Here is a 27,528-nt window from a genome sequence, read left to right on the forward strand (position 1 = left end):
GGTATCTAAGCGACTCAGACTGCGCGGTGCCGAGCTGGTGGAGTGTGCGTAGCGATCGAGACGTTCGGGTCGCTCTGTCGGACCTCGTCGAGCGCTGATTCGCTTGCGAGTGCTGCGCACCCGGGCAAGGCGCCTCGAGGTGGACGAGCGAGGGGGAGAGGGCGAAGTCCGGGACGAGGCGGTGCACGAACAGGTGGAGACAGATGGCGACCAAGCCAGCGTGCTTCCAGAGAAGCCCAAGCATTCGCTATCGATGTGAGATACATGGATTGCAGAAACGAAATTTGCAGGAGGCGCGGTGAGGGCCGAAAGTCAAGAGTCCGTCTCCTGCTACCACGCGCACGTCTTCCTCTCCTTGCTCAAGCCCGCTTGAAGGCCCGAGACGACCCTTCGCAGGTCGCACAACCATACAGGTTCGCTTTCCTTACTCGAAAGACTCGTTGCGGATCCAGCGGGTGAAGAAGTCGAGCGAGACCTCGGGCTGGTCTGCGATCCGGGATGGCGCGGGCACACTCATGTCAGTATAGCCCTCACGCCACGGGGTGACAGAGCAGCAGACGACGCACCGTACGGGACCATGTGGCCAGCCTCGTTGATCTCGAGGTAGCGGAACAGGCCCGCGCCGCCGTTGGGCGAGACCGCCTTGGTGTGGCCGGCCTTCTTGCCGTTCGACTTGAAGCCGATCAGGTCGGCCTTGCGGTACTTGGATGCGTGCGTCCAGTCCATCGCGTTGGTCCAGGCGAGGTTGCCCCTGCGAAGAGCGGGAGGAAAGAAGAGGAGAGAGGATAGAGCGAAGGCAGAACAGCGAGTCAGCCGCCGTGTCTCGCCTCGATAGTCGGTGATCGAGCTCCGTTCGAACTTACTTGCTGTTGCACATGAAGTCGGCCGAGCCGGCATAGATCAAGAAGCGGATGCCGGCGTCGAGGAGCTCCGGGATGAGGCCGGCCGTGTTGTGCGCGACGTCGCCGTTGAGCTGGAAGGCCTGGTTGATCTGCATGTTGCACGACTCGAAGTCGCGGTCGGGCGACGCGCCGAGCTCCTTGCGGACCTCGGGCTGGTTCCTGCATGGGCGGGTAGAGCGTCAGAGGCGTCCCGACAGGAAGAGTGTTCGAGTGAGGAGCGAAAACGCACATGTAGGTCTCGATCCACTGCATTTGCTGCGAGTTGTGCATTGTGCGTCAGAACTCGGACGACAGTGCGGTAGAAAGTGCAAGGCGCACCTTGTAGCAGAGCGGGCCGTCTTCGCCGTTGCGATCGCAAGAGCGGCGGATGTCATACGGGTTGATGTTGGCCTGGTGAGCGGGTACTGATCAGCCTCTAGATGTCCTTCTCCGCGCGAGGGTGAGACGCACCTGCTGAATGGGACCGGCGACCTGCCAGCAGCTCAGGGTGGCGGGAACGCAGGTCTGCCAGCAGGAGCGTGCAGGAGAGACACGAGGGGAAGCGGTACAGGAGAAATCAGTCGAAGATTTCGGATGAAGCCGAGAAGAGGAGGCAACGCACGAAGCGCGACGGCATCTTGTAGCAGTACTCGGTCAAGCGCTGGCACGTGCCGACCTTGGACTGCATCGACTGGCACGTCGCCTCGTCAAAGATGGGTCCGTACGGGTTGCCGCGCTCGCCGCCCTTGGAGCACGACCACTCGGGCATCGACGCGAACTGCGTGTCTGCAGAAGCGTCGCTGAGTCAGCACGAGTTCGCCAGTGCTTCACGGGGTTCGAGCAGGAAGAGAACGCACAGGCGTCGGTCAAGCCGTTGCCGATGAGGACGGACGCGAGCGGGATGTGCAGGGCGCTCTGCGTCGGCTTGTTGAGGTTGTGCTTGTGGATGACAGACGCAATGTTGGGCGCGTACGTGCCAAAGTACGACTCGCCGGCGAGGTGGAACTCGCCCTTCTGGAACTTGGGGAACTTTTCGAGGAAGAGCTGCAGGAACGCGTACACGTCCTCGGCCGTGTCCTGCGAGTTGGACACGGTCTTGCTCCCGTACGAGTAGCCGACCTGGACGGGGCTGTCAAGGAAAATGACGTTGGCCGACTCGGTCCACGAGTGCGGGTTGAAGGTCGTGTTGAGACCGCCGTTGGCAACGGCGCAAGGCCCAAGTTCAAAGAGGAGACCGGTCGTCGACGAGCAGCCAGGGCCTGCGCGAATCGCGTCAGTACAGACGGCCACACCGGCTGGCACACGGTTGTACGGACCGCCGTTGAGCCAGAGGACGAGCGGGTCCTTCTCAGGCGTCTTGGAGCGCGACTCGAAGAACCAGTAGAAGAGGTGGGCGTCGTCGGCAATGTCGAGGTAGCCCGAGTACTGCTTGGACGAGGTGTCGCACAGGGCACGCGGCTCCTTCATGCGGAGCGAGTGCGTCGGGAACTCGGCATGCTGGATGAGCTCGACTGCGAGCGCGTGGCCGAGAACGAGGGGTCAGTCGATGCACTTCAACCAGGGCAACTTCGTGTCTTTGTATCAGCCTGTCGCGGTGCGCCTCGCGAACGCCTAGCCTGCAAGTCGGTCCAATGATCCACCCGACCAGCCGGCCGCGAGAGGTGGCGGGCGGTGCATGCGCGGCCCCACCCCACCGAGCGGACGAGAGGGTACGCACAGTCGATGCCGTCGGCGCGGACCTGCTGGCTGAACTTGCGCACGCCCTCGGCAGCGAACCCGACGGGCTTGGAGTGGACGAGGCCCTGCCAGGCCTGCGAGAGGTCGATGGCGAGCGAGTCGGCGACGGGGGGAGAGAAGCGGAGCTGCTGCTGCTGGGGGAGGGCGAGGGCCGAGGCGGCGAGGGCGGGTACGATCCAGTGCGAGTGCATCCTGGCCAGGTGCGCTCTCGGTAAGACAGAGACGCAGCGGGTGCAGACGAAAGCGACGACGAGCGACCAGCGCCGCCTCGATCGGGAAGGTCGCGCGGGGCGCAGCGAAGCAACCTCGCGGTGACTAGCTCGCTCTCGCCGCTCCTGCTTGCCTGCAGAGTACCGCACCACGATGCCCTTGCTCTTTCCTAGCGACCCGCAGGACCCGCAGGCCCTCCTCAACCGCGCAAAGTCGGCCTCGGGCCCCCATTTCCTCGTCTTCTTCTCGTCCCTCGACGAGTCCACCGGCAAGCCCTGGTGCCCCGACTGCAGCGACGTCCAGGCTAGCGTCGACGAAATCGTCCCCCAGGACAAGTCGACCCTCGTCTTTGTCGGCTCGCGCGAAGAGTGCGTCCGCGTCATCGTCGTCCTCCTTTTCGGCATCCCATGTGGGGGTCACGCTCGCCGGCGACACACGCGACGAGCTGGCTTTGCACGCTGACGGTTTGGGTTGTCTGCAGGTGGAGGGATCCGAACAACAAGTTCCGGCAGCCCCCGTTCAAGGTCGACCGCATCCCGACCATCATTCGCGTCGAAGGAGGAGAGGCCAACGTCGCTAGCTCGGTGCGTTCCATCGCTTCGAGCGTTCTAATGGGGTGTACCTGGCCACAGAGGATACCGCTGGATCCTGTTGGAGTGCTGAGGGATGACCAGCCGGGCTCCTGTCACCTCGCTCATTTCGCATTGTCTGCATCTTCCGCTGACACTCCTCTCGCTGCGTGCAGCTCGACTCTGCGCCGCGTCTGATCGAGTCGGAGCTGCGTGACCCGAGCAAGCTCAAGCAGTTTGTTGCGTGATCCTGCTTTCGTAGTGGCAAAAGTGTTGCTCCTCTTCATTGTACCTCCTCCCGTCTCGCTGTCTCGCCCTTCCGCTGTAACGACCACATCATTTCCCGTACGGTGAGCCTGCTGGACCAGAGGTAAGCTGAGAGTATCGAGCGTACGCAACGCAACGAGACGTGCTGAAAGACAAACTCAAGAGGACGCCCAATCTGAGGTCGTGCGATCAAGGGCACGCCAAGCCTGGTACGGTAGCTTGTGTGCAGCAGCGTCGGAGCTGCCCTGACAGCTGCAGCTGCAGCACGGCCGTAATGCGCAGGAGGGGAGGCAACGGAAGTGGTCTGCCGCTGGTCGCGCCGCTCGCACGCGAAAGCACGACCACAGCACGTCGTCCCACGTCGACGCAATGTCCGCGCGGAAGAGGTGAGCACGTGCTACTGCCCTCTCCCAGGCGTTTGATGCTAGCTGTCGCCTCAGAAGCCGGAGGAGAGCCATATCGAACAGCAAGTCCAGCTCTGCCATACCTGCTAAGACTCGATCCTCCGCCGCCAAGGATGCGGTGGCAGGCGAGGGCGTGAGAATCCGAGCAGGTAACTAAGCTCGACAAAGCACGGGTCGTCGCGCAATGAGAGCCACTCGGGGACAAGCAAGCCGGAGACGACGAGCAAAGGTGCAGGTCAGGCGACATCGCACGCAGAAGCAGAGCGAAGCAGATGACTGCGGCTGCCGACAGAGAGCCGGCAACGCCGGAAGTCTGCCGGTTGTGACGAAAGATGGCGACTCAACGAGCGGAGGATAGAGTTGGGCCTGCGGGTCGGTCCAAGGGGTGGCGGATTACGTTTGCTCGGGTGTATTGCGCGAGAATACACGCCGACTATTGACTGCCGTTGCGGCGCGCGCGCCGAGGGAGGGGGACTCTGCCGATTTCTCGCTCCTCGCTCTCGTCCTCGCCGGCCCTCTCCCCCCTCTCCTCCCCCGACGGTCACCACAGGAAGCCGCTGAGCTACGGTAGATCCGCAACGCCGCCCCACGGCGCTGCACAGGACGAGAACGGATGGAGCGGGCGGACTGTTGCAGCGACCCAATCACGCGCCCCTCCCCGCTTCGCGGTTTCCCTGTCGTGGCGCGAGCCCTGCGCCGTCCTGGCTGACGCTCTTTCGTGCCGTGTGTGCCACCATGCAGCTCGCGAACCTCGACCTGACCGCTCTCCCCCGCCGCCGCCTTCCAGCGAACCCTCCGCCGCCGCGACACCGCCTGCCCCGCCCTTATCGCCTGCCCCCGCGACCTCGCCCAGCTCGAGCGTGCTCCCTGCAGACTTGGTTCCTGTGCTTCCGAGCCTCTACTGCTGCTCCTGGTCCGCCCACCTCCCCACGGCCCTTTCCCTGCGCGCTTTCGAGCCTGCCGCCTCGTTGGAAAGGCCCCGTGAGTCTCGCCCCTCCGCTCCGAGACAGCGAAGTCGGACCGGCCAACTTGGCCGACTCCGCGCTTCCCCCGTCTCCTGTCTCTGTCCTTCGCCAGGACATCACTGACCTCCTTTGCTCTCCTCTCGTGCTCGCCTCGGCCGTCCGCGCCCGCGCCGGATGCAGTCTCCCCCGACCTCCCTCCGCCCTCCCCTTCACGAGCATGACCGCCGCTCAAGACTTGCCTTACGGCTTCTCGCCCGACTCGGCTGCTGTCGAGTTCGGTGACCACTACGACTCGCTCCAGCTCGAGGACGACGACTACGCCCTCGGCGACGACGACCTCGTCGACGCGTCGCTCGACCTCGACGCCGGCGACGGCTCGCTCGCGGCCTCGTCTGCTGCGCCCAAGAAGGGCAAGCGGTCCAACAACCGCAAGGGCCCGCACAACGCCGACAAGCGCGCCAACCACAACGCGGTCGAGCGCAAGCGTCGCGAGAGCCTCAACGGGCGCTTCATCGACCTCGCGCGCGCGCTGCCGACCATGTCGCACATCAAGCGCCCGTCCAAGGCCGTCATCGTCAGCAAGGCGCTCGACTTTGTGTACGACTCGGCCGCGCGCGAGCACACGCTCATCAAGGAGAACAACGAGCTGCGGTGCGAGGTCGACCAGCTCCGCGCGCGCCTCGGCATGCCCGCGCTCCCGCCGCCCAACCCGCTCCCCGACCGCAAGATGGCGACCCAAGCGACGCTCCGCAAGACCAAGAAGATGACGATGCAGCCGCCCGCCTCGTTCGCGGCCGTCGTCAAGCAAGAGGATCAGCCCGTGCCGCACTTTGCTGCTGCGGCCTCGGCTTCGCCCCCTGCGCCTGTCGCGCCTTCGCCGTCGTCGAGCGTGGCAGGTCACCCGAGCCCTTCCAGCTCGATCACGTCGAGCGCAGCTCCTTCGACGCTCTTCGACTCGATGATCTCGCCGCACCACGCCGGCAGCGTCCCGGCGTACCACCCTTCAATGTACTCTGCGAGTCCCGACCTGTCTGGCTCGCCGGCTGAGGTGCGCGCGGCGTCGTCTCACGGCCTGCCGCCGGCTGCGAGCGTCCAGTTCCCTTCGACGCTCCTGCCGCCCACGACTTCGGCGCACAACCCGCACGCCTACGCCGCCGCGGCCATGCTCAACCCGACGCTCATGCACGCGCACCTCGCGAGCATGCTCGGCTGGTCGGCTGCAGCGACGGGCGCGCCCGCCTTCAACCCGCAACTTCTCGCCGCGGCGGTCCAGCAGCAGCAGCAGGCCTTTGCCGCGGGCGCGACGCTCGGCCCCGCTCCTTCGGCGGTCGAGCTCGGGTTGCCGTATGCCACACAGCAGCAGCAGCCGCAGCAGCCGGGCGCGAGCCTGTTTGCTTTCGCGGGAAGTCCCGTCGACGGCGTGTCGTACTAAGTGCGTGTTTCACGTTCGTCGCCCACTCATGTCCTTCGTCACTGACTTACTACTTTCAGGCAGGCCGCCGTCTTCCTTTGTCTCCCTTCGCATTTTCGCTTTCGACTCTCGCGTGCTAGTCCACGCAGAGTCCGCCTTTTGATTCGCACACGTCTGTATTTTGGCCTCGACTTCTCTTCTCGATTCCCCTTCTCCCTTCTCTACTCTCGCTCGCCTCGGTTGTCGTCACCCCTCTCCTCTGCTAGTCACGCTCTCTCCTTTCTGCTCTCCCCCTTGTTTCTTAGCTCGTTCATCGCCTCGGACCGTATGTGCAAAAGGCTCCCCTGTCGAGCGTTACAAACCTTTTTCCGGGCGTCTGCTCGAAATGAGAGAGAGCCAGTAGACTCTGCATTCCGTATATACGAGGGGTGGGAGGGCGTATCTACAGGAGGGCGACGAAGAGAGAACCCGCTTCAAATGATGGTGCACACGACCTTGCGCGAGTGCGACATGTGCCGGAACTCGGTCAAGTAGACGCCTGTGTGTGCGCAGAAGTGTGAATTCCGGCAGCAGCGGAGAGACCTGGAGAGAAGGGACTGGGCGAGAACGCACCCTGCCAAGTGCCGAGCGCGAGGCGGCCGTTCGAGATGGGGATCTGCAAGCTGACGCCGACGAGGCTGCTCTTCGAGTGCGAGACCGAGTCGTCGGGGCCCTCGTCGACGTGCTCCCAGTCGAACGACTCGGGCACGACGGCGTCGAGCAGGCGGTCCATGTCGGTGCGCACGGTCGGGTCGCAGTTCTCGTTGAGCGTGAGCGCGGCCGACGTGTGCTGCAGGAAGAGGAAGAGGATGCCGATCTGGGTGCGGAGGGCGCTTGCGCATTAGTCGTGTCTGCATCGACAGGCAGTCGTGCCGCCTTTGAGCAGAAGTGACGCCGGTGACCGACCTTGGTGTTCTTGAGGGCGTCTCCGAGACCGGAGACAATCTCGTCGGTCACGAGATGGCAGCTGCAGGTGCAGCAAAGGCGTCAGTCAGGCTATCCCGAACAGGTTGACCGGCACATTGACGAGGAGAAGGGAGTGAAGTCGTACCCCTTTGAGCGGGACTTGAGACGGAGGGTCGTCTGGAAGCGTCCGTTGTCCGATGCCATGACGTGCGATGCGCTCGAGCGAGTGGCAGAGGAGATGCGAGCGACGAGGCCGAGCGAGAGACGGAGACGAGAAGAGGACGGAGCCTAGTGCGAGCAAAGCGTCGGAAACTGGGTAGCTCGCGAGTCGGTGTGCAGTGGGTGTCCGCAGCAGCACTCGAGAGTCCTAGAGAGCCAGAGAGAGCGCCGGGGCCGAACGCTCCGCTCGCTCGCTGCGCCCAAGTCGAACGCGAACTCGCCTCGAGCCGCCCCGCCGCCCGCCGTCGCTCTCGCCGCGCCGCTGTCCCCGCCTTTGCCCCCGCCCGAGCCCGCCCAGTCCACCATGGTCTCGCCCGCAGTCAACGTGAGTCGCGTGCTCCTCTCTGCCGCCCGCTGCAGCCTCCCGCCGCCATCGCCCGTCTTCGCCCTTGCGCCCGGCTCAGGCGACGCCATCACCCTCGCTGGAACAGCCGAGCACTTGAGGCTGCTGAAGACACCTACCGCTCCATGCCTGTGCTGCTCTTGCGGCGGCGCAGCGCGGTCTTGCGGACGAGCGCGTCTTGCCGGACAACTCGTGCGGAGCGATCGCGGTCAGCGACAACGACACGATCAGAGACACAGCGCTGACTGGCTTGCACACACACGCTGCACCTCGACGCGCCCACCTGCCCGCACACCCGCCATTTCGCGCTCACACCACCATTCTCCGACACCCTCCTCTCTCTCTCGGCACCCTGGTCTTTCGCCTCCGCAGGTCGTCCGGTACACGGCCCTCTTCTCCGGCATCGTCTACGGCGTCGTGCACCGCCAGACGCTCCAGCAGCAGTTTGACAAGCGCGAGGCCGAGAAGGAGGTGCAGCTCCGCCAGCACTGGCTCGAGGAGGCAAAGAAGGCGTGGGCCAACAAGCAGAAGAGCGACAACAGCCGTGCGTCGAGTCGTCTCCTCCCAGCCTGCAAATTCCAGGACGCGCGGGATCCGCGTCATCCCGTTTTTGCGCGACACGAGCTTCGTATTGACCCTCGCCGCTCGCTCGCTCGCAGTGATCACCGACCCCGACGCACCGGGCTTCGACCTCGAGGCGGTGCTCAAGTCGTTCGACAAGTAAAAACGGGACTGCAGTGTCGGAGGCGGGCGCGGAGCTGTGTTAGACGGGGGCGTCGGTTGTCATTTCTCACTTTCTTCTTTCTCCTTCATCCTTCTTCTCGGCAAGTGGCTGCTCTTTTGCTAATCACGAGGACGGTGAGACTATAGCGGAAGCCCAAGTTCCGAGAAGATGGCTCGATGCTCTCCGACGAGCAAGGTCGGTAGACCGTTGGCATTCGCTGTCATGGCCATCGCCAATACACTCCGTGGGAACACGACAGTCCTTGCAGCAGAAAGTGGAAACAACAGGACGGATGGCAAAGATACAGAGTACGGATGTCAGAGCAAAGCACCAGGTCACGAGATGAAGACCTGCGAGCGTTCGCAATCGTCAGCGTGGTATCCCTTGGAGGCGTGAAAGCGACGCCCACCTTCTTGAGGTCGTCCCACTCGAACACCTCACCCGTGACGGGTTCGACCAGCTTGCCCTCGGGGTGTTGAGACGCGCGAAGTGCGAGACCCTAGGGCAAAGGCGGGCGCGTCAGCAAGCATATATCGACAAAGCAGAGCTATGGCCCCCCTCGTGAGAGGGTGACGCTGAGCACATGACTGAGTCGTCCAGTAGGACTCGCCAACTCACCTCCTTCGAGTAGACCCTCCCCTCGCCCGTCACGCGGCTCACGAGCGCGACGAGCTGCCCGCCCTCGCCCCCGTCGCCCTCGACGACCTTGCCCGTGATCCCGCACACGATCGTCGAGTTGACGTGGTGCGAGTACGGCACCTCGGGCCCGAGCGCGCGCAGCGCCGACGCGCACAGCGGGCACTCGCGCGACGGCCGGCCCTCGAGCCCGTGCACGGGCGGCGGCGCCCCCGGACCCGCTGCTCCCGCCGCGGCGGGCGCAGGCGTCGCCGCGCCGCTCGCGGCGGCCGTCGTCGGTGCGGGCGTCGGGGTGAGCGCGGCGGGCCCGCCCGGCGCTTCGAGGACGATTTCGCCGTCGGGCGTGATCATGGTGCGGAGCGGGGGCCCGCCGAGCGGGTAGGCCGAGGGGGGCGCGGTCGCGGTGCCGGCGGGGACGGGGACGCAGATGGGCGTCTTGAGCGAGGCGATGCCCGCTTGGAGCGACATGTGGAGGAGCGGGATCGACGGGAGCGAGTGCAGCGTGAAAAAGGTCGAGCGGAACAGGGCGCGGAGGGACGACCAGCGCGAAGACGAGTAGAGGTCCTGTTGATGGGCGCCACTCAGCAGTGAGTCGAACAGGCGAGTCGGGCGTGAGAGCAAAGACGTACCTGGTACGGTCGGCAACTGGTCTCGGGCCCGTAGGCAAGCAGCGCGAGGACCTGCTGCAGCTCTGCCATGTATGACGTTTGACCCGGTTCGGCAGTCGTCGCTGCCGCCCCGTCCTCGGTCGCGGCGGGAGCTTCAAGCTCTGCTGCGGCAGCCTGCGAGAGATGCTTGCGCGCGTAGGTGATGGCCTGGAGCAGGTCGCGCTTGCGACACAGCTCGATGTACGCCTGCAGGTGAATGCGGAACTCGAGCGAAGACTGCGCGGGCGAGGTGGGGGACGGGCGGTCAAAGAGAGAAAGGCACGCGGAACGAGCGCGAGGAAAGCACCTTGATCTTCTTGAGCGCCGTGCGGTTCTCGCCGACCCAGCTCAGGACTTCGTCGAGGCGCCCCTCCTCGAGGCCTCGCTCGACCTTTGCCATCTCGTCCCACAGCTCGTCGTCGACGAGGTCCTGGATGCCCTCTTCGCGGGCGAGTTCCTGCGCGGTGTGCTTGAGGGGCGGGTTGGCGCGCAGGAGGTAGTCGACGAGGTGGTGGCTGAGGCGCCTGCGGGCCCACGCGGGGTACTCTGGGCTGTCGATGGCGTCGGGGAGGGCGGCGAGGTGGTCGAGGCGCGCCTGGACGACGCGGACGGCGCGGTTCGACTGGCCCTCGAGGTCAGCGAGCTTGCGTTTGAGGCCGCGCATGCGCGTGATCATGCCGTCGAGGCTCTTGAGCATGTGCGCGCGCTGCTCGTCCGAGAGCGCATGGTCGGACGAGGCGGCGGCCTGGAGGGCCGTCTGCTGGAGGAGGGCGTCGAGGTCCTTCTGGAGGGTCGACGCGGGCTGCAGGTTGTACTCGTACGTCTTCTGGGTCTGCTTGTGGATCCTGCGGAGCGCGTCGAGGGGCGCCTGCGAGTGTCGGCGAGGTGGGGCAGCGGAGAGGTCAGCCGACGGAGACAGCGCCGGGGCCAGCTGGGGACGCGCACCTTGAGGGTGGCTTGCTCGAGGAGGAGCACCTGGTCGGGCACGAGCTTGTTTGCGCTCATGGCGACGCAGCCGTAGTCGCCGAGTTGCAGTGGGGAATACAAAGTGCGCGTAATGCGGACAAGCAGGCAAAGGCGAGGTCACCCTCGCTCCTCTCGCCCCGCCGCTCGCTGTGGACTGCGCGCCAAGGACTGCACGCCCCGCATGGCAAAGCCGGGCCAGCCCCGCATCCCCGAGCTCCTGTGCGACGCGCCCACCCAGCGCCTCCTCGCCGTCTCGGCACTCGTCCTCCTCCAGGCCTTCAAGCTCGCAGAGGCGCTCTGGCCCCCGCAGGCGCCCCTCCCAGACCACGTCCCCGTCAACTACCTCCTCGCAAAGTGGCTCGCACTCGATGCTGTCGCAGTCGCCCTCATCGCCTGGCTCCGCATCCCGCGCCTCGACTGGGGCTGGAAGGCCCGCTGGCTCGTACGAGTGGCGCTCGGCGCATTAGACTACTGCCTCTTTGGCGGCTGGACGGTGCGTGCTTGCTGTCCCGGGATTGTCGCGACCCTGCTCTCCGTTGACATCTCTTTGCACCGACAGTTTGCCGCATCCTTCTTCGTACCGGCAGCCGTCAAAAGCTTCCTGGCGCGATCATTGTCCACTAGCGAGCATTCGGTCCGGCTGTCGTCCATCCTCGGCACCGAAAAGACCCACCTCGGCGGCCAATACACCGTCCACATCCTTGCCGTTTCGTGCGTGGGAGTACTTCGTCCCCATTGTCAAAGGAGATGCTTACGACTGCCGTGCGCAGCACGGCAATGCTCAACCCCTTGTCGACTATCTACTGCCGACACGCTTCGTCCAAGTCCGACTCCAAGTCGGAACCTACCCTCATTCCCCTCATCTTCAACAATACCGCGCCGCACAAGGTCACCTACACCCTGACCTCTCTCGACGATCTCTCCTCTTCCCGCCAGGTCACCGTCCCTGCTTCTTCCCTCGTCCGCCATTCCCACCCCGCGCACCGTCGCTTGCGCGGCGGCGACTCTGCCTCGCAGTCCAACGCAGACGACGAGCTCGACCTCGCGTCCGAGTGGGCGCTCGTGCCCGCGTCGCAAAAGTCGCAACAAGCGCTGCGGCATCGTCTGCCGTCTGATCAGCCCATCGCAACTCCCGACGCATCCGATCCGTTCGGCCTGTCACCGTCCGAGTCGCTCTACTACCTCCCCGTGTCTTCGATTGGCTCGATCCGCATCGACTCGGCTGTCGACAAGGACGGCCACCCGATCCGCATCCGACGCAAGCGCGCGTCTGCCCCTCCGCCTACGGTCCCCGCCGGCACCGGCACAGAGGGCGCTGTGACCCAGCTCGCCTTCGAAGAGACGCGCATCGTGCGCTGCCCCGCCGCGGGCTTCGACCTCGCCTCTACGCCGTCGCACCTGCGCGAGGAGCACCGCTGCCTCGTGCCCAACGCCGGGCTCCCCGAAAGCTGGCCCCTCGGCCTCACCGTGCGCGGCGTCGAGCCGCTGCGCGTGCGGTGGCACGCGCGCGAGGGCGAGTCGGACCGCGCGCCGCGCCGCGAAGAGACGCTCGAGGGCATCGTCGGCGCGCACGCCGACCCGAGCGGAGAGGCCGTCGTGCCCGTGCCGCTCAACGTCTCGCTCGCGCGTGCCGGGCGCACGACCTACTTCCTCGACGCCGTCACCGACGCGTACGGCAACGAGGTGTCGTACGCCGCTGCGGCGGGTGCGGCGGGTGCGGCGCCGCAGCACCTCGTGCCCGGGACGGTGCCCTCGCGCTCGGTCGTCGTGCACCGCCCGCCCGAGGCGTCGTTCGTCGGCGAGTGCGCAAAGGGCGACGCGGTGCACCTCTTGCGCGGCGGGCGCGCGAGGCTCGAGCTCCGCCTCCAGGGCGTCGAGAGCGACGCCGGCGGCGCAGAGGTGCTCGTGCGCTTCAGGCCGCCGGTCGAGGGCGAGGGAGCGGGCGCGAAGGGCTGGGAGAGGTGGGTCGAGGCGAGGGGCGCGAGGGCCGAGGTCGAGGTCGACCAGGCCGGCGAGTACGAGATTGTCGACGTGCGCAGCAAGTGGTGCGGAGGCGCCGTGCTCGTGCCGAACAAGGTGCGTCCGCGCGGCTCACCTCTCGATTTGCTCGCCTGTGGATTGACAGTCGATCTCCCTTCTCGCCCGCAGTGCACGGTCGTCGTTCAGCCCGTACCGACACTGTCGACGTCCTTCAAGCCGCTGCACGACGCGTGCGGCGCCGAGAGCGGCGTACTCGCAACACTGCAGCTGACTGGCGCGCCGCCCTTCGTCGTCCACTACACCGTGACGCGCGTCGGCGGTGTGGGTGGCGCCGGCCGCTCGCAGCGCAAGAGGCACGTCGTGCGGCACTCGCGCGACGAGCTGCGGCTCGAGCCCGGCCCGGGCGAGTGGGAGTACCGCTTCACGCACTTTGGCGACTCGTTCTACAAGGAGCTCGACGTCCCGCCGCAGGCGAGCTTTGGCAAGCGGCAGAAGATCCCCGTCGTCGGCGACGCGAGGTGGAGGAACGCCGACAAGGGCAAGACGGTTCACAGCTGCGAAGGCGAGACCGTCCAGGTCGAGGTCGACTTGCTCGTGCGTCCCTGCGCTGCCTGTTCGGACAAGCGCTTTTCAGACTCGAGGTTAACTGTATCGTCTGACAGGGCACCGCACCGTGGGACATCGAGTACTCGGTCGTCGGGCAGCCTGCGCAAGTCATCACCGGCATCACCAAGTCGCCGTATGCGTTCGAGGTCGACATCCCGAAGCATATCGCGCAGCAAGGCGGACAGTTCGCTCTCTCGCTCGGTACGGGCAGCCTCCGTCCGTTCCTTCACGCTCGTGCTCATTCTGTTTCTCGCAGACAACGTGCGCGACGGCAACGGCTGCAAGCGCCAGCTCACGGTCAACGATCTGAGCGTCGAGGTCCGGCGCACCAAGCCGACGGCGCGCTTCCATGGCGCGGAGGGCTTCCGCTCGGTCACGCTGCGCGATGACGACGTGGCTTTGATTCCGCTCCGCCTCACGGGCGAGGGCGTACGTCACTTCCTTCGTCGTTGCACCTCTAGGCAATGCTGAATCTGCTCCCTTCGCACAGCCGTGGGTTGTTACGTATCAGTCGCCGCCCAAGCGCGACGGCCAGCTCCCAGCGCCGACGCGCTTCCAGACGGCCGATGCCAACGGCGAGATCAAGATCCGCAACCCGCGCGCCGGCACGTACCGCCTTTTGAGCGTGCGCGACAAGTACTGCCCCGGCGACGTTGCCGAGACCGAGTGGAACGTCGCAACGCTGCCGAGGCCGACCCTGAGGATCGCCGACGGCGTCGGAAAGGTCGCGAGGAACGGGAGTGTGATCCGTGCCGGCGTGTGCGCCAACGCGGTCGACTCCGTGCCGGTGCTCTTCCAGGGTCCGTTGTGTTTTGCCTCCTCCACATGCGGGGGCCGTCTCTGACTGATTCGTTTCTCGACAGGCAAAGCCCCTTTCAAGGCGTCGTACACGCTGCAGAAGGGCTCGCACCACGGCGAGACTCGCTCGCACTCGCTCCAGGCAATCCAGTCTCGCGCCGACCTCACCCTCTTCACCGCCTCGCCTGGTCACCACTCGTACATCTTCAGCGGTGTCGGAGACGCCCTGTACACGAGTACTGACTCCGACGGGCTCGAAGCGCCGCAAGGCGGCGTCGAGGGTGTTGTCCGCGTTGAGCAAGACGTCTGGCCTCTTCCTGGCGCCGGCTTTGCGCACGGCGCAAAGCACGGCTTCTGCGTCAACGACGAGCTTGCATCTCGTGCGCCGGACGACCTCGTCCTCGTTCTCGAGGGCGCCGCGCCGTTCGAGGTCGAGCTCGAGGTTCGCGAGGAGGACCGCCGCGCCGCCAAGCGCTTTGTCGTGCCCGTCCCTTCCCATCGCTGGCCCGTCCAACTGCCGTACGGTCTGCACACGGCCTCGACGCACTCGATTACGCTCCGCCGTGTCAAGGACGCGCACGGCTGCGAGACCTTGACCGACCCTTCGGCCGCCGGTCCCGCCTCGCCCGCCGCGGGTGGGCTCAAGTCGCGCGTGACGATCCCTGTCGCCGAGATCGCAACCATCACGCCCGTCGCGCCGCAAGTCGATCACTGCGTCGGCGACGCACTCGACTTCAACGTGCAGGGCGCACCGCCGTTCACCGTCAAGTACGAATTCGAGGGCAAGCGACACGCCGTACCGCTCACGAGCGGCAAGTTCCAACGTTTGGCGGCGTCGCCTGGCACGTTTAAGATTGTTTCGATCGGTCACGGCGAGGACCAGTGCCGCTCGAACCAGGTCGACATGTGCGTCTCTTCAACCTTTCATGCCTATTTTGTTGAATGCTCGTCGCCCTCAGTTCTTGACCGTTCTTGGCCCCACAGTGTCAAGCAGATCCACCCTATTCCCTCTGCTCGCGTGCACATGGGCGACTCGTTTGTCGTCGACATTCGCGAAGGCGAGCAGACCGAGATCGTGTTCAGCTTTACGGGCACCCCGCCCTTCGCCTTCACCTACTCGCGGCGAGCGCCGCAAGATCGGAGCAAGGACCGTACGGTGCTTGAGACGCACACCGTCACGTTCGTTTCTTCGACTAGATTCGATCCGGCTTTATGTCTCGCTCACGCGCTTTGCTTCTCGCAGCGGTATTCAGGAGCACCAGTACTCCATCTTTACGTCGCAGGAGGGCACGTGGAGTGTCTCGTATATTGCCGACGCCTTCTGCTCCTATCCTCCGACATCTTCTCCCGCCTCCCTTGTCAAAAGTCCCTAAACCAATCCTCCACCTCTAGTAGATACCCTTCGCAATCGCATGGCTTCTCTCCTCTTGAGCAGCGCAGTGGCGAGCCTCGCACAATTGGGTTGCCCGAACGCGACTCGAAGGCAAGGCCCTCAGCAACACCGCTGACAGTCAGACTGCTGCCTTGCCTACGCCGCGCGAGAGGTGCTCGATGAGTCGAGCAATCTCAGTGCGACAATGGCTCGTCGAGTTCTTCCAGTACCGATCCATTGGCCGAAGAGCCGCGCACCGCGCAGGCCTCGGACATCTTCTATGTCCGCCATCGGACATCGCTTCTCCGAGGCGCCACCGAGCCGCCAAGAAGCTCGAACGGCTTCTCTAGGATTGGTCGGGCGCGTCGGGAAGGGCAGGCATCAGTGCGCAGGGCGAGGTTGTCGCCGGAGTGCGTCCAACTCGAGAGAGGTTCGGTTGGCCTTTTCTTCCTCCCCTTCCTCTGCCCATCTTTGCCTATCAACCGCATTCGTCACAATGTCTGGTTCTCTGGCCGATGCTTCCGCTCCTAGCGAGTCGCAGGTGCGTCGCTCGTCCTTGTCCATTCGTTCCAGCTCGACCTTCTCAAACTTCGTTTCGTTGCCTCGCTGCAGTTCAAGCACTACGATCGCGACGCTATCCGCGGCGACCTTCAAGAGCGCGTCCGCTTTGGGCGAGACTTTCTCCGGTTCAGCCCGGAGGACGGACAGACGCTCAACTCGGTCGCAAAGCTCATCGGTCCGCTCGTCAAGCCGACGGTCGATGCGGTGTACCAGCAGCTCTTCCGCTTCGACTACACCGCTCGCTTCTTCCTCAAGCGCAACGCCGGCTTCGAAGGCGATCATGCCGAGTCGCTCGACCGCCTGACGCTCGACGACCCGCAGATCGCCTTCCGCAAGCAGATCCTCGGTGGGTGGGTCCGCAAGATGTTCGAGTCCGACTTCGAGTCGCCCGCTACGTGGGCCTACTTCGACAAGGTGGCTGCAATGCACACGGGCCTTGCGGCCTTCAAGCACCGCGCTAACAAGGACCCGCTCGTCGTTGACCTTCAGCCCAGTGCGTAGCATACGCTTGCTTTCAACCGCAGAGCAGCACTGATACTCGTACCACATGCTCTCGTCCCTGCGACGTTCGTTCCGTTCCTTCCTCTCACCGCGCCGCTTTCGCTCGTTCACAGTGGCGCTCCTCCTCGGCTGGGTCGTCGACGTTGTCGTGAAAGCCGTGATGGAGATGCCTGACGATGTGGCCGACTCGACCACCAAACTCGCCGTCATCTCGGCATTCAACAAGCTTGTGTGGCTGCAGAACGACCTCTTCGTCCGCTGGTATGCCAAGTCGGACGACGAGCTCGCGGCCGCGACGGCGCGCACGAAGGCGGCGGATGCCTCGGCCTGAGTCTTGTATGCTGAATGCACAGGCACACGTCCTGCCTTGTCTCTCTGTACCATCATGTAGCCCACACACATCGCATCGCCACTCTTCGTTCTTCGGCACCTCCTTTTGCATGACTTTTCTCGCTCATTTTGCGCTCATTTCACGCTGCCAGGAGAGACTCTGAATGTTTCGCAAGCAGATGCTTGTGCTGCGCAGTACTGCACGGATACAGGGGCAAGAGGGACTGGGTACTACATGAAGGGAGGGCCCGCCTCACTTGCGCTCCCCAATCTCAACCGCCGTGTGTCCCATGCGCGACGGCGGTCGCGAAGTCTCCCTGATCGGTACGGGCGACGGTAGCTCCTCCATGTCGTATGAGCGATGCGCACCGACGTCGCCCGGCGCATAGTTTGGATCGTAGTTGTCGCCCGAGAAGGAACGCCGGCGCTCCGTACCTGGCAGGCGACCAAACGCCGTCATGGGCAGAACGGAAGAGCCCTTCGGCTCGTGCGTGCTGAAGTGCGACAAGTCGTCGCTCAATGCCGGCGAGCCGTCCGAGTCGTCGACGCCCGCGAAGGCAGCGTCAAAGTCCAGGCCGTACTGCGGCTGATTGTCCACGTGCTTGTCGGCTTTTTGCTCAGCAAGGAGCTGCTTGCGGCGCGTTTTCTTGCCTGCGTGCGTGCCGGGCTTGCGACGGATGAAGTTCCAGCTGAAGACGAGACTGCGCCAGCCTTCGCGGAGGAAGTCGTCTGCAGGGACCAAAATTGTATTAGCTGTGCGGTGACAGACAAAATCGCTCAGCGAGAGAGCGCGACCCACAGTAATTGAGCGAATGCAGGATGGATCGCCAGACCGAGGTGTGCTTCGCCCCGGGTGCGCGCATCGCCTTGTATTCCTTGTAGCTGAATGCCCAGGCGAATACAATGGACATGATGACCATCTGCAGGTCGCAAGGATCAGTCAAAGCTTATCAAGCGATGTCGTAGGAGAGGAGCGCACCTCGCAGCAGACGCAAAGTGCCGACAGGCCGTCCGAGACGTTCTGCGTCGTCCAGTACTGCGCATAAGACCATCAGTATCGTGGCTCGTACAGACCTTTCGAAGTCATTGCGCAAGTTTCGGCACACCTCGGTCTCCTTGATCACGCCGTGCGACGCGAGGACCGAAAAGATGAAGTTTCTGCGACAGAAACGGCCGTGAGCACTCTTGAACGGCCCGCTAGCGCGGTTGCTCAGGCCTACTGATAGAAGAGGAGCATCACGACAATCTTGATGGACCTGCGGCGGAGCGAAGCGTAAGCTTTCGCGAGAACCTGCAGGGTCGGACGCATCTACCGCAACCCCGCCATACTGGTGCGTGCAGATGGAATCGAGGCGGTCTTGGTCGGCAGAGAGAGGGAGGCTCACAGGAACTTGGCGAGTGGGCGCTTTCCAGCGAGGCGCTCCTTGACGAGGGCGTACCAGACGATCAACCCGTACAAGGCCACGCTGATTGAGACAAAGTCGACGGCGTCAAGGTAAACCTCGGCGTAGTAGACCGAGTACTGTGTCGGGCAGAGGACGCCGTAGCGGTGGCAAACAATCTCGATGATGGAGATGAGCGGGCGTAGGAGCGAGTCTGGCAGCGGGCGCTGAGCGTCAGATAGGGTTACTCAAGCAGATCGCCGCTCAAGTAGGAGTGCTGGCGGCGGGACAGAGAACAACGCACACTGAAGGACCGACCACTTGAGGGCGTGCAGGAAGTATGGCTTCGAAGGACGAAAGCGAATGCACCAGAACGGGAACGGGATCTTGCGCTTTTCCTTGTCCTTGAGCACAGCCTTCTGCGCATCGCTCGATTCGCCGACGTACTGCAGAAGCAGCATGAGGAAAGCGGCGAGCTGCGCAAGCGAAGCGAGGGTGTCAGAAGAGCGTTGCGGCGGCCGATGCTGCGTATGAGCGATTTGAACGTACCACCAACGACTCGTAGGCGACGACTGAGACTGAGTAGTAGGTGTACGCTCGGAAAAAGCGGTACGAAAAGAACGACACGACTGAGGGTCGAAAAGCGGTAAGCACCTGTCGTTCTCCCGCCAGCGCAGGCTCTGACGGCAGTGTCTCCGTCGGCGAGCGCAGGCAATCAAGAGCTCCGCAGAAGCAGAGGAAGAGCACAACGCACCGGCGTAAACGGCCGGCATGAGCAAGATGCGCAGGATCTGCCGCTGCTCCTTTGGCTTGTAGTAGTTCCGGGCATGCAGCCACACGCTGATGAGGGTGACGAGGGTCGAGATGGCCGCGGTCACGCCAGCGATGACCCAGCCAATCTCGTGTGCGTCCCAACGTCCGTCGAAGAAGTCCGACTGCTCGATGGCCCGTGTGTTCTCCTCGGGGCACACCCGCGAGAAGTACGAGCTCATGATCGCTCGTAGCACGAACACTCGTCACGGCAGAGGAGGGGTGCGTAGGACCGGCGGCGAGTCGTTTGAAGAGGGGAAGCCTGGTGCGAAGGGGCTGGCAGCGAGGTGGAGAGGCTGGTCCCGAGCAGTTGGAGCGCTTCCTCCGCGGCGCGCGCTCTTCTGTGCAAGCAGCCCAAGCGTGCTGCACCTTCGCGACTGTCCTACGAGGCGGCCCGGAGCTGTGAAGGCGAGGTGCAGCCCGCAGGACAACAGAGCGAAAGGGCCCAAATTGGCATCGGTCGCGCTCTCGGAAGGTCAATTCTAGCGCGCTGCGGAAAAGGGGGGAACAAGCGCAAGCGTTGCAGGCGAGGGCGCATGTACACGGATCGGGCATATTAGGCTAGTGAAGGGTGCATTAAGACGAGTTAAGGGTACCGGAGGATCGCGAGGTATGCAACATCGGCTGAGGAGGTGCCCTTAGTGAGCAGCAACGCCTGCAGCAGGACGGACCTCGTCGGCCGAGAGACGAGCCTTGCGGGCAGCCTGCAGATCTGGAGGGTCAGTAAAGTGACCAAGGCAGGGAAAGCTGAGCGAGAGAAGCGTACGTCGTGCTCCTCCTTGAGCGCGCGCGCCTGGTTGAGCTCGTGCTGCTTCGGATCGCGCTCGGCGACGAGGCGCGTGTGCGCCTGCGTCTTGGCATCGAGGTCCTGCTTCGCCTTGTTCAGGTCGGCGACGACCTTGTCGTGCTTCTCCTGCGCGCGAGCGAGACCCTTGGCGTACTTCGCCTCCTTCGTGACGAGCTTGTCGAGTTGCTTGCGAGCCTTGGCTTCGGCCTGCAGATATTGAGAGCGTCAGAACAACACGGCTGGTGTAAGCTGCCACCGGAAGCGTCACGCGAGGCGACTGAGCGGAGGAAGAGAACGGACCTTGGTCGCCTTCTTCTCCTCCTTCGCCTGGCGCTGGGTTGCCTTGAGGGCGTGCGTCACCTGCTTGTCCTCGGCCTTTTCCTCCTTGTGCAGCTGCTTCTCAAGGCTGTCGTGGCGAGTGGCGAAGAAGAAAGTCGACGCGTAAGAGGCGTGCATCGGTCGCAGCGGTCGAACGAGTCGGACAGATTCGGGAGAGCATTGTCACAATGGTCAGTCGTGAGGAACGAGTCCAGGAGTGGAAAGGAAGGGCAAGAGAAGGCGTCAGCGACTTGCACGTGACAATGCGACTACGCCTACGCACCGCTTGTGCTCCTTCTCGTGCTGCTTGGCGACGGCGGGATCGACAGCAGGGGCAGCAGGGGCAGGCTGAGCCGCCTGGGTGGGAGGAACAGTGGAAGACGCGGCAGGCTGTGCGGCCGAGGGAGGCGGCGCGTGAGCAGCGCCGGCGGGAGCCTCGCCGGGGGGCGCAGCTGCGATCGGGGCGTCGTGCGCGGCAGGAGCAGCAGTAGGGGCCGACATCGTGGTTTGGAGCTTTGTGTGAGGAGAAGGAGGAGAGAACAAAACACGGCGACCTTCTCGTCTCCCAAGTGATCGAGCGATGACCTCATCGTTTTGCTTCCGCGTCCTCTCCCCTTCAAGCTTGCAGTCATCTCGCGCGCAACTCGCTGCCCCGCCGCAGTCTGGCGTGTTTCGATTGTTTGCGGTTGGGTTCTGGTTGGGTCTGCGGCCTGACGGTGCGCGCGTCAAAGACCCGCACCCATGCACCCTCACCTCCTCATCGCAAAGTCGGGCCACGAGCTCGCATGGATCCGCTCCGGGATCTCATTTCGCACTGTTTGCCCGCCTGACGGAAGTCCGCCTAGTCTCGCGGCACAAACAGTGCACTCCGCGCCGCCCTTCCGCTCGGAGCGGCCTGAGCCCTCGCTTCCTGCGCCTTCGCAGGCAATCCAGTCGCCACGACTTGCGCTCTCCTTGGTCCAGTTCTGCTTCGGTCCTGCTACGGGCTCGAGCGCTATCTTTCTCTGCGCTTGTTCCCCACCTTGCTCATCCCGCCTCACACCGCCATCATGTCGCTCGAACAGCCGAAGGAGATCGACCGCGACCGCCTCAACACCGACCTAGCGTACCGTGTCCAATACGATCGCGACGTGCGTTGAGCCGCGAACGGGTTGCCCTGGTTGCTCAGGGAGGGACGCTGCGTGCAGTCTTGGCTCACCCTGATTCTGCCTCCTCTAGTTTGTTGAGTTCACAAAGGACGACGAGGACGTCCTTCATGCCGCCGCTCCGCTCATTCTCCCCGTTACCATGGACGTGGGTCGGTCCATGCGGACAGACCAGCCGCGCGAATTGCTGAACTCGTTCATGCGCCAGATCGTCGACGGCGTCTACGAGCACCTCTTCTGCTTCTCGAACACTAAGAGCGTCTTCCTCAAGCGCGAAGAGGGCTTCGAGTGCGCCCGCTCGCTATGCATGAGCTGCGTGGGCTGGAGTTGACGCGCTGGATCCGCGAGACAGGGGCGATCTCGCAGGCAAACTCGACGACTTGACACTCGAGCATCCGCAGATGAAGCTGAGGAAGAAGGTGCGTTGCAGTAATCTTCTCCCGTCGCTGGGGGAGCTGGTGCTGTGCAAGCTTTGCAAACGCTGCTGACCACGCCTGCAATCGCAGTTCTTGACGATGTGGGTTGCGCGCATCATGACGGCCGACTTCCAGAAGGCCGAGTTCTGGGAGTACTTGGACAAGGTCGGCGAGATGCACACGGGACGGCCGGCGTTCAAGCACCGCCTCAACAAGGACCCGCTCATCGTCGACCTGCAACAGTGTGCGCCGCCCTCTCTTGCCTCGCTCCTCCTTTGTGCGTGCCTCGACTGACGCGGACCCGATCGCACGGTAGTGACACTCACGCTCGCGTGGATCAACGACGTCGTGACGACGATCGTGCTCAACATTCCGCGCGACGAGCTGTCGTCGAAGCGCAAGCTGCGCATCCTGCGCGCGTTCAGCAAGATCATGTGGATCTCGCAAGACTTGTGGCAGCGTCACTATGTGCGCACGGACGAGGAGGCCGAGAAGGACTTGGCGCGGTGGAGGCAGCAGATGGGCGCCAAAGAGGGCGAGAAGGGCCAGAGCAGGGCGGACGAGGGCAAGCAGGCGGCAGGAGGGACGGTGCACCATGAGGAGGTGCGTCTTCCTGAATAGCTTGCAGACGCACTCGGCGCTTGGGTGATCCCCTTGCTCACAGTCCTGTCGACACAGTAGGCGGAGTCCGTGTCGGCGGTGGGAGAGGAGGCTCAAGCGCCACGCGGCGGCAGCGGCGCAGCCAGGTCACCACTGCAACTTGTGCACTGCACGGAGTAGGGTCGTGGATAGCCGAATCGAGAGCAGCTGAGCGTGTGCGACGCCGTCCGCTGGTCCTGCGCGGGAGGTGCCCGGCAGCAGGAGATGGCGATCGCAAGCGGAAGCGGCGCAGACAGACGGAAGCCGGGCTCGCCGCAGACAATTGAGCAGTGTAAGAAGGCCAACCGAGGAAGGCGCGCGAGCGCAGGCGAGGATGCACCTTCCGCATGAGGACGAGGTCGAGGCGCTCCTTGGGCGCCGGTCCCTCGTCTTGCACTGCCTGCTCGCGACTCGGCTGCAGCACAGTCCAGCTCGCCCGTGCAGCACAGCCCACGCCCACCATGAGCAAGGTCCGTCCCTCGTCCCGCGCGCATCCGCCTGTGCGAGCCGGTCATCCAACTCGAGGCAGGCGGCGCAACCCCCGACTCCATGCGCTCGCCGGGCCCGCTTCACCGCCGTTCCGGGCGAGCTGGGCTGCCCTGGCCCGAGCTAGCAGTAGATCGGAGCTATCGGGGGCCCGAGACTGACGCTCGAGCGGCGTGTGCAGGCCCAGTTCCTGCGCGAGTACAAGCTGGTCGTCGTCGGCGGAGGTGGTGTCGGCAAGAGTGCCCTCACGATCCAGTTCATTCAGTCGCACTTTGTTGACGAGTACGTGCCCTCTCTGGTTGCATCCAGCCATCCCGGAGGCAACCGCTGACATCGTATGCCTCGCCGCAACAGGTACGACCCCACGATTGTTCGTCCCCTTTCCCTCTGCGAGCCCCGAGACCGCGCTCCTGCGCGCTGCCATTACGAAGAGGCAATCGCCGTGGCGGGGCGTGTGGCAACGCGGCCAGAGTGAGGGACGAGAGGCGTCTGCGCCGGAATGCTGGGTGGGCCGAGGAGCCGTGCGGAAGGGGGTCGTGCGATCCAGACGAGCTAGAGCAGAGGTTGAATAACCTCTGGAGTCTTGTGCTGACTTTACTGCCCGTCCTCCGCTTGCAGGAGTGCGTTTCCGCTTTCGGCCCCTCACCCGACTGCACCAGCCTCGCATCTTGGCACTCGTTTTCTGCCTGCCTGCTGACTTTCCGCGCTTGCAGGGACTCGTACCGCAAGCAATGCATGATCGACGAGGAGGTCGCGCTGCTGGATGTGCTCGACACGGCAGGGCAGGAGGAGTACTCGTGCGCCTCCCTGTCCGTTCAGCTGAGCGAAGCGAGCTGACGGCGCTTCTTCCGAATGCAGGGCGATGCGTGAGCAGTACATGCGGACGGGTGAGGGCTTCCTCCTCGTCTACTCGATCACGTCGCGCAACTCGTTCGACGAGATCGGCACCTTCCACCAGCAGATCCTCCGTACGTTGCTTCCTCACCTTGCGTCGACATCTTTCGCCCACATTTCCTTCCCATGCACAGGTGTAAAGGACAAGGACTCGTTCCCGGTGATCGTCGTCGCCAACAAGGCAGACCTCGAGTACGAGCGCCAGGTCGGATCGCACGAGGGGAGTGAGCTGGCAAAGACGTTCGGGTGCCGGTTCATCGAGACTTCGGCGAAGCAGCGGTTGAACGTCGACGAGGCGTTCTTCAACCTCGTGCGGGAGATCAGGCGGTACAACAAGGTTCGTCACTGGAGCTGCCGCTCGCTTCTGCAGTTCCCGGCTCACCTCGCTTTGGTTTCGCTCGCGCAGGAGCAGGCAGCAGGCCGTCCCGGTGCAGCAGCAGCACAACCGCAGCAGTTCAAGGAGGAGGACTCGAGCTCAGCAGGGTGCTGCGGCTGCGTGATCCTCTAGACTTCGCTTCGCTCCCGCCGCCCGCCCCGTCGTTCCTCTCCTCTCGCATCTCGCCACGCCTCGCCACCCTCGACAACATACCCTTACGCCCTCTCATCCCTCGTCGTCGGCACGGTGTTCCGCGTCGCTGTCGTCCTCGCCTTTTCCCCGTTTGGATACCCACCTTCCGGATGCTGTCGCCCGATCCACCTTTCCTCGCGCGCTACTCGCACCCCCTCTATTCGCCCTCCAGAGTCTCTCTAGCCGTTGCCTGTAAAAGCTTTCTTCGTCGCGATCGAAGGGACTGGCAAGTCGACGAGCGAGATACGTTTAGTGGTTGTAATCGGGCAATACAGTCGCGTCCCTTAGTCCGTCTGGCCAAACAGAGGCTTGGACCATCCCGCCTAAGTTCCGTCGGCGCCGCAGCCAGCCGTCCTTGGCCCCTCACGCGCAGTATGGCCAGCAACGCCGGGTCGCCCCCGCCCGCCGGGCCCGCGAAGAAGAAGCGGACGCGGGCCGGAGTCGACGAGAGCCTCATCATTGACGCGCCGCGCAAGCGCCGATTCGGCGGCGTAGAGGTGCGTCTGCCGCGCTGCTCACTTTCGTCGATACCGCCCATGCTCGGGTGGCCGGCGTGCGTGGAGCAGAGGAGGAAGAAGCGGCCGCGACGCGAACGAGCGGAGCGGAGTCGCGAGGTGCGCGTGCACCGCCCCGCAGCCGGCCCGCGTCGACGCTCGCAACATCGTGCACCCTTTGCAGGGCCAGAGCTGACCATGGACCGCGCCGCGTGTCTCGGTGCGAGCAGATCGCCGGCGACTCGCGGAGGGGGCGCGGCAACTCGCCCAACCCGGCGACGGTGCACGCGACCGATCCAGAGGGCTTTCAGCGCGTGCAGCAGCTCGGAATGCAGCTCTTCGATAAGCTAGTGGCGAAGAAGGACTCGACCGGGTGCGACCCGCTCCCCCCACCTCGTCGTCGACGCGACCTTCCCAAGCTGCTGCTGACCCTCCCTGCGCTCCGTCGTGCAGCCGGCCGCTCTGGCACGTCTTTGCCGAGCTGCCGAGCCAGGAGGAGTACCCCGACTACTACAAGATGATCAAGAAGCCCGTCTCGTTCAACGAGATCAAGGCCAAACTCGACAACCTCCAGTACAGCTGCCTCGCCGACGTGCGCGGCGACATCAACCAGGCCATGGTCAACGCCAAGCGGTACAACGCGCCGGGCTCGGCCATCTTCCTCGACGCGAAGAAGCTCCACAAGGTCATGAAGGACACGTACGCCGTCATGACGGGTGAGGCCCCGGCACCCGAAGAGGACGAGCCCGCAACAGGCGGTGCAGGGGAGACGGGCGGCCGACGGCCGTCGCTGTTCAAGTCGTGGCTGCTGCGCAAGCTTGACGAGACGACGTCGCTGACGGACCCCAAGTGAGCCTCGTCTTGGCTCGCGCGCGGTCCACTCAACAGCTGACACTCGTGATGTCTCGTAGCGGTCGGTACTATGCCGACGACTTCCAGGTCCTGCCAGATCGCGACTACTACCCGGACTATTACCAGATCATCACGGAGCCCATGGCGTTCGAGGTGGTCAGGTCGCGCATCGTCAAGCAGTCGTACCGCACCGTCGACCAGTTCGAGCGCGATATCAACACCATCTTTGCCAACGCCATGTGGTACAACCAGGACACGAGCCGGATCTGGAAGGACGCGCTCGTCCTCAAGGTGTGCTGGCTCCGTCTCTCGCGCATAGCCCAATCTCACTGTTTTCTGTCCACTGTAGAACCACTTTGCCGAAGTGATGAAGGAGCGGCCTCCCGAGTTTGGCACTGCGCCTTCCCGGCCGAGCGCCGGCAAGCGCCGAAGCGACGCGGGGGAGGGTGCGCCGGGCCGCGCGCGCAGCCGGCGGCAGAGCTCGACGGCGGCGATGAGCGTCGAGCCCGAGGAGGATCTGTATGTCGACGACGACGGCGGGTCGGACGACGGACTCAGTCGGCAGGGCTCGGTCGCACCCGTTCCCGCCGTGCCGTTCGCAGGCGTCCAGCCCAAGCTCGAGCCCGACCTCGCCGTGGACCCGTACGCAATCCCCGGCGTAGTGTCCTCTCCCGCTCTCGCGTCGGGCGCAGTGTCGAGCCCTGCTCTCGGCGGCGGTGCCGCACTGGGCGCAGGCTCCGACATCCCGGTCGGCGGACCAGCCGACCTGGCTGCGAACCCGCTCCTCGGCCTCGCGTCCGCGTCCGCCTCGCTCATGCACCCTGCGTTCCCCGCCTTCCTCAACGGCGCGAGCGCGTCCACCGCGCCCTTCGCCTCGGACGCTCCCGGACCTCGCCCGGGTATCGCCCGTCGCTCCGTGTCGGGCGGTGCGAGCAGCGAGCCCGCTGTCTTCCACCCGCGACTCGTCGCGCGCCTCCCGCGCGTCGACGAGCGCCCGCTCGTCTCGCACTTTGAGCTACGGTGCTTGTCTGCGCGCGGAGACGGGGCCAAGCCGCTCGTCGTGCGGCTCGACAACGCGCACGCGAGGCAGCACGCCGTCGCGCTCCCGCCGTCGGTCGAGCGGGTCGAGGTTGCGCCGTTCTTCGCGCTCGACGGGGCCGCAGACGAGGATGGCGCGAACAGCAGCGCGACGGTGAATGGCAAGGGCAAAGTCCGCGCCGGGACCAACGGCGCTGCCGCGTCCGGCGAGAAGCCGTCGGTCGAAGTGCGCGTGCGCCCCGCGTCGCTCGTCCTCGAGCCCGTCGCCGACCTCCCGCCCGCCGTTCTCCCCGGTATTGACGTGGACGTTGGAGTCGCCGCCGACCCGCCGGCGCGCGGGCCGAGATACGCGCTCGCGCTGCGGCAGGGACTCAACACGCTCGAGTTTGTCGTCAGGCCGTCCGAGGCAGACGTTGCGGTCGGCGAGGGACAGGCGGCAGGCAGCGTCGAGGGGGAGGAGGTCTACCGCCTGTTTGTGACAAAGTAGAAAGCGGTCGGGAGGTGGGACATGTTGTACTGCGCTTTCTGCTTCTGAAAGACATCCTTGTTGGACCATCAGCTTGCCAGCCACGTCCCTCTCCTCCTCGCTCCTGCAAGTCAGATCAAATGTTCATTCGCGTTTCGCTG

At 64.6% G+C, this 27,528-nt stretch overlaps 12 protein-coding genes across 12 annotated transcripts; 7 read left to right on the top strand and 5 right to left on the bottom strand.

Moving 5' to 3' along the window:
- Positions 1 to 424: 424 nt before the first annotated feature.
- On the bottom strand, positions 425 to 2,809 carry JCM10292_002865 (S10 family peptidase; the record flags this gene model as incomplete). The annotated part of the gene is made up of 10 exons (XM_076650602.1): positions 425 to 486; positions 567 to 751; positions 864 to 1,061; positions 1,132 to 1,157; positions 1,221 to 1,292; positions 1,353 to 1,406; positions 1,504 to 1,667; positions 1,739 to 2,140; positions 2,198 to 2,392; positions 2,599 to 2,809. 10 exons carry the CDS (start codon positions 2,807 to 2,809, stop codon positions 425 to 427), a joined length of 1,569 nt encoding a protein of 522 aa, XP_076503788.1.
- A 172-nt stretch (positions 2,810 to 2,981) lies between these two features.
- On the top strand, positions 2,982 to 3,645 carry JCM10292_002866 (uncharacterized protein; the record flags this gene model as incomplete). The annotated part of the gene is made up of 3 exons (XM_076650603.1): positions 2,982 to 3,196; positions 3,310 to 3,412; positions 3,574 to 3,645. 3 exons carry the CDS (start codon positions 2,982 to 2,984, stop codon positions 3,643 to 3,645), a joined length of 390 nt encoding a protein of 129 aa, XP_076503789.1.
- Positions 3,646 to 5,250: 1,605 nt separating this feature from the next.
- Positions 5,251 to 6,465, top strand: JCM10292_002867 (uncharacterized protein; the record flags this gene model as incomplete). The annotated part of the gene is made up of 1 exon (XM_076650604.1): positions 5,251 to 6,465. The coding sequence occupies one exon, from the start codon at positions 5,251 to 5,253 to the stop codon at positions 6,463 to 6,465; it is 1,215 nt and encodes a 404-aa protein (XP_076503790.1).
- A 452-nt stretch (positions 6,466 to 6,917) lies between these two features.
- Positions 6,918 to 7,593, bottom strand: JCM10292_002868 (YjbQ family protein; the record flags this gene model as incomplete). The annotated part of the gene is made up of 4 exons (XM_076650605.1): positions 6,918 to 6,982; positions 7,057 to 7,300; positions 7,390 to 7,450; positions 7,535 to 7,593. 4 exons carry the CDS (start codon positions 7,591 to 7,593, stop codon positions 6,918 to 6,920), a joined length of 429 nt encoding a protein of 142 aa, XP_076503791.1.
- Positions 7,594 to 7,912: 319 nt separating this feature from the next.
- TIM11 (F1F0 ATP synthase subunit e) lies at positions 7,913 to 8,675 on the top strand (the record flags this gene model as incomplete). The annotated part of the gene is made up of 3 exons (XM_076650606.1): positions 7,913 to 7,933; positions 8,324 to 8,495; positions 8,611 to 8,675. The coding sequence occupies 3 exons, from the start codon at positions 7,913 to 7,915 to the stop codon at positions 8,673 to 8,675; spliced, it is 258 nt and encodes an 85-aa protein (XP_076503792.1).
- Positions 8,676 to 9,010: 335 nt separating this feature from the next.
- Positions 9,011 to 10,963, bottom strand: FYV10 (glucose-induced degradation complex subunit FYV10; the record flags this gene model as incomplete). Its single annotated transcript, XM_076650607.1, has 6 exons — positions 9,011 to 9,025; positions 9,085 to 9,174; positions 9,294 to 9,875; positions 9,941 to 10,195; positions 10,266 to 10,826; positions 10,904 to 10,963. The coding sequence occupies 6 exons, from the start codon at positions 10,961 to 10,963 to the stop codon at positions 9,011 to 9,013; spliced, it is 1,563 nt and encodes a 520-aa protein (XP_076503793.1).
- Positions 10,964 to 11,105: 142 nt separating this feature from the next.
- POM152 (Pom152p) lies at positions 11,106 to 15,681 on the top strand (the record flags this gene model as incomplete). Its single annotated transcript, XM_076650608.1, has 10 exons — positions 11,106 to 11,417; positions 11,484 to 11,635; positions 11,695 to 13,000; positions 13,073 to 13,498; positions 13,567 to 13,711; positions 13,767 to 13,939; positions 14,001 to 14,310; positions 14,374 to 15,214; positions 15,293 to 15,487; positions 15,552 to 15,681. 10 exons carry the CDS (start codon positions 11,106 to 11,108, stop codon positions 15,679 to 15,681), a joined length of 3,990 nt encoding a protein of 1,329 aa, XP_076503794.1.
- A 495-nt stretch (positions 15,682 to 16,176) lies between these two features.
- JCM10292_002872 (protoglobin family protein) lies at positions 16,177 to 17,073 on the top strand (the record flags this gene model as incomplete). Its single annotated transcript, XM_076650609.1, has 3 exons — positions 16,177 to 16,221; positions 16,293 to 16,734; positions 16,856 to 17,073. The coding sequence occupies 3 exons, from the start codon at positions 16,177 to 16,179 to the stop codon at positions 17,071 to 17,073; spliced, it is 705 nt and encodes a 234-aa protein (XP_076503795.1).
- A 252-nt stretch (positions 17,074 to 17,325) lies between these two features.
- On the bottom strand, positions 17,326 to 19,446 carry JCM10292_002873 (OSTA/TMEM184 family protein; the record flags this gene model as incomplete). The annotated part of the gene is made up of 9 exons (XM_076650610.1): positions 17,326 to 17,801; positions 17,872 to 17,992; positions 18,052 to 18,108; positions 18,179 to 18,230; positions 18,293 to 18,328; positions 18,458 to 18,668; positions 18,759 to 18,930; positions 19,004 to 19,083; positions 19,209 to 19,446. 9 exons carry the CDS (start codon positions 19,444 to 19,446, stop codon positions 17,326 to 17,328), a joined length of 1,443 nt encoding a protein of 480 aa, XP_076503796.1.
- Positions 19,447 to 19,902: 456 nt separating this feature from the next.
- JCM10292_002874 (uncharacterized protein) lies at positions 19,903 to 20,870 on the bottom strand (the record flags this gene model as incomplete). Its single annotated transcript, XM_076650611.1, has 4 exons — positions 19,903 to 19,968; positions 20,031 to 20,258; positions 20,352 to 20,457; positions 20,653 to 20,870. The coding sequence occupies 4 exons, from the start codon at positions 20,868 to 20,870 to the stop codon at positions 19,903 to 19,905; spliced, it is 618 nt and encodes a 205-aa protein (XP_076503797.1).
- A 548-nt stretch (positions 20,871 to 21,418) lies between these two features.
- Positions 21,419 to 24,457, top strand: JCM10292_002875 (uncharacterized protein; the record flags this gene model as incomplete). Its single annotated transcript, XM_076650612.1, has 12 exons — positions 21,419 to 21,499; positions 21,588 to 21,662; positions 21,723 to 21,802; positions 21,867 to 21,933; positions 22,021 to 22,174; positions 22,247 to 22,533; positions 23,237 to 23,337; positions 23,410 to 23,425; positions 23,674 to 23,852; positions 23,914 to 24,023; positions 24,084 to 24,286; positions 24,356 to 24,457. The coding sequence occupies 12 exons, from the start codon at positions 21,419 to 21,421 to the stop codon at positions 24,455 to 24,457; spliced, it is 1,455 nt and encodes a 484-aa protein (XP_076503798.1).
- Positions 24,458 to 24,891: 434 nt separating this feature from the next.
- On the top strand, positions 24,892 to 27,388 carry JCM10292_002876 (uncharacterized protein; the record flags this gene model as incomplete). The annotated part of the gene is made up of 5 exons (XM_076650613.1): positions 24,892 to 25,014; positions 25,242 to 25,384; positions 25,465 to 25,860; positions 25,923 to 26,154; positions 26,213 to 27,388. The coding sequence occupies 5 exons, from the start codon at positions 24,892 to 24,894 to the stop codon at positions 27,386 to 27,388; spliced, it is 2,070 nt and encodes a 689-aa protein (XP_076503799.1).
- Between the last annotated feature and the right edge of the window lie 140 nt (positions 27,389 to 27,528).

The sequence above is a fragment of the Rhodotorula paludigena genome (genome assembly GCF_050403205.1).
Source record: "Rhodotorula paludigena JCM10292 DNA, Rt_paludigena_JCM10292v1_ctg38, whole genome shotgun sequence".
NCBI classification, from domain to species: Eukaryota; Fungi; Basidiomycota; class Microbotryomycetes; order Sporidiobolales; family Sporidiobolaceae; genus Rhodotorula; species Rhodotorula paludigena.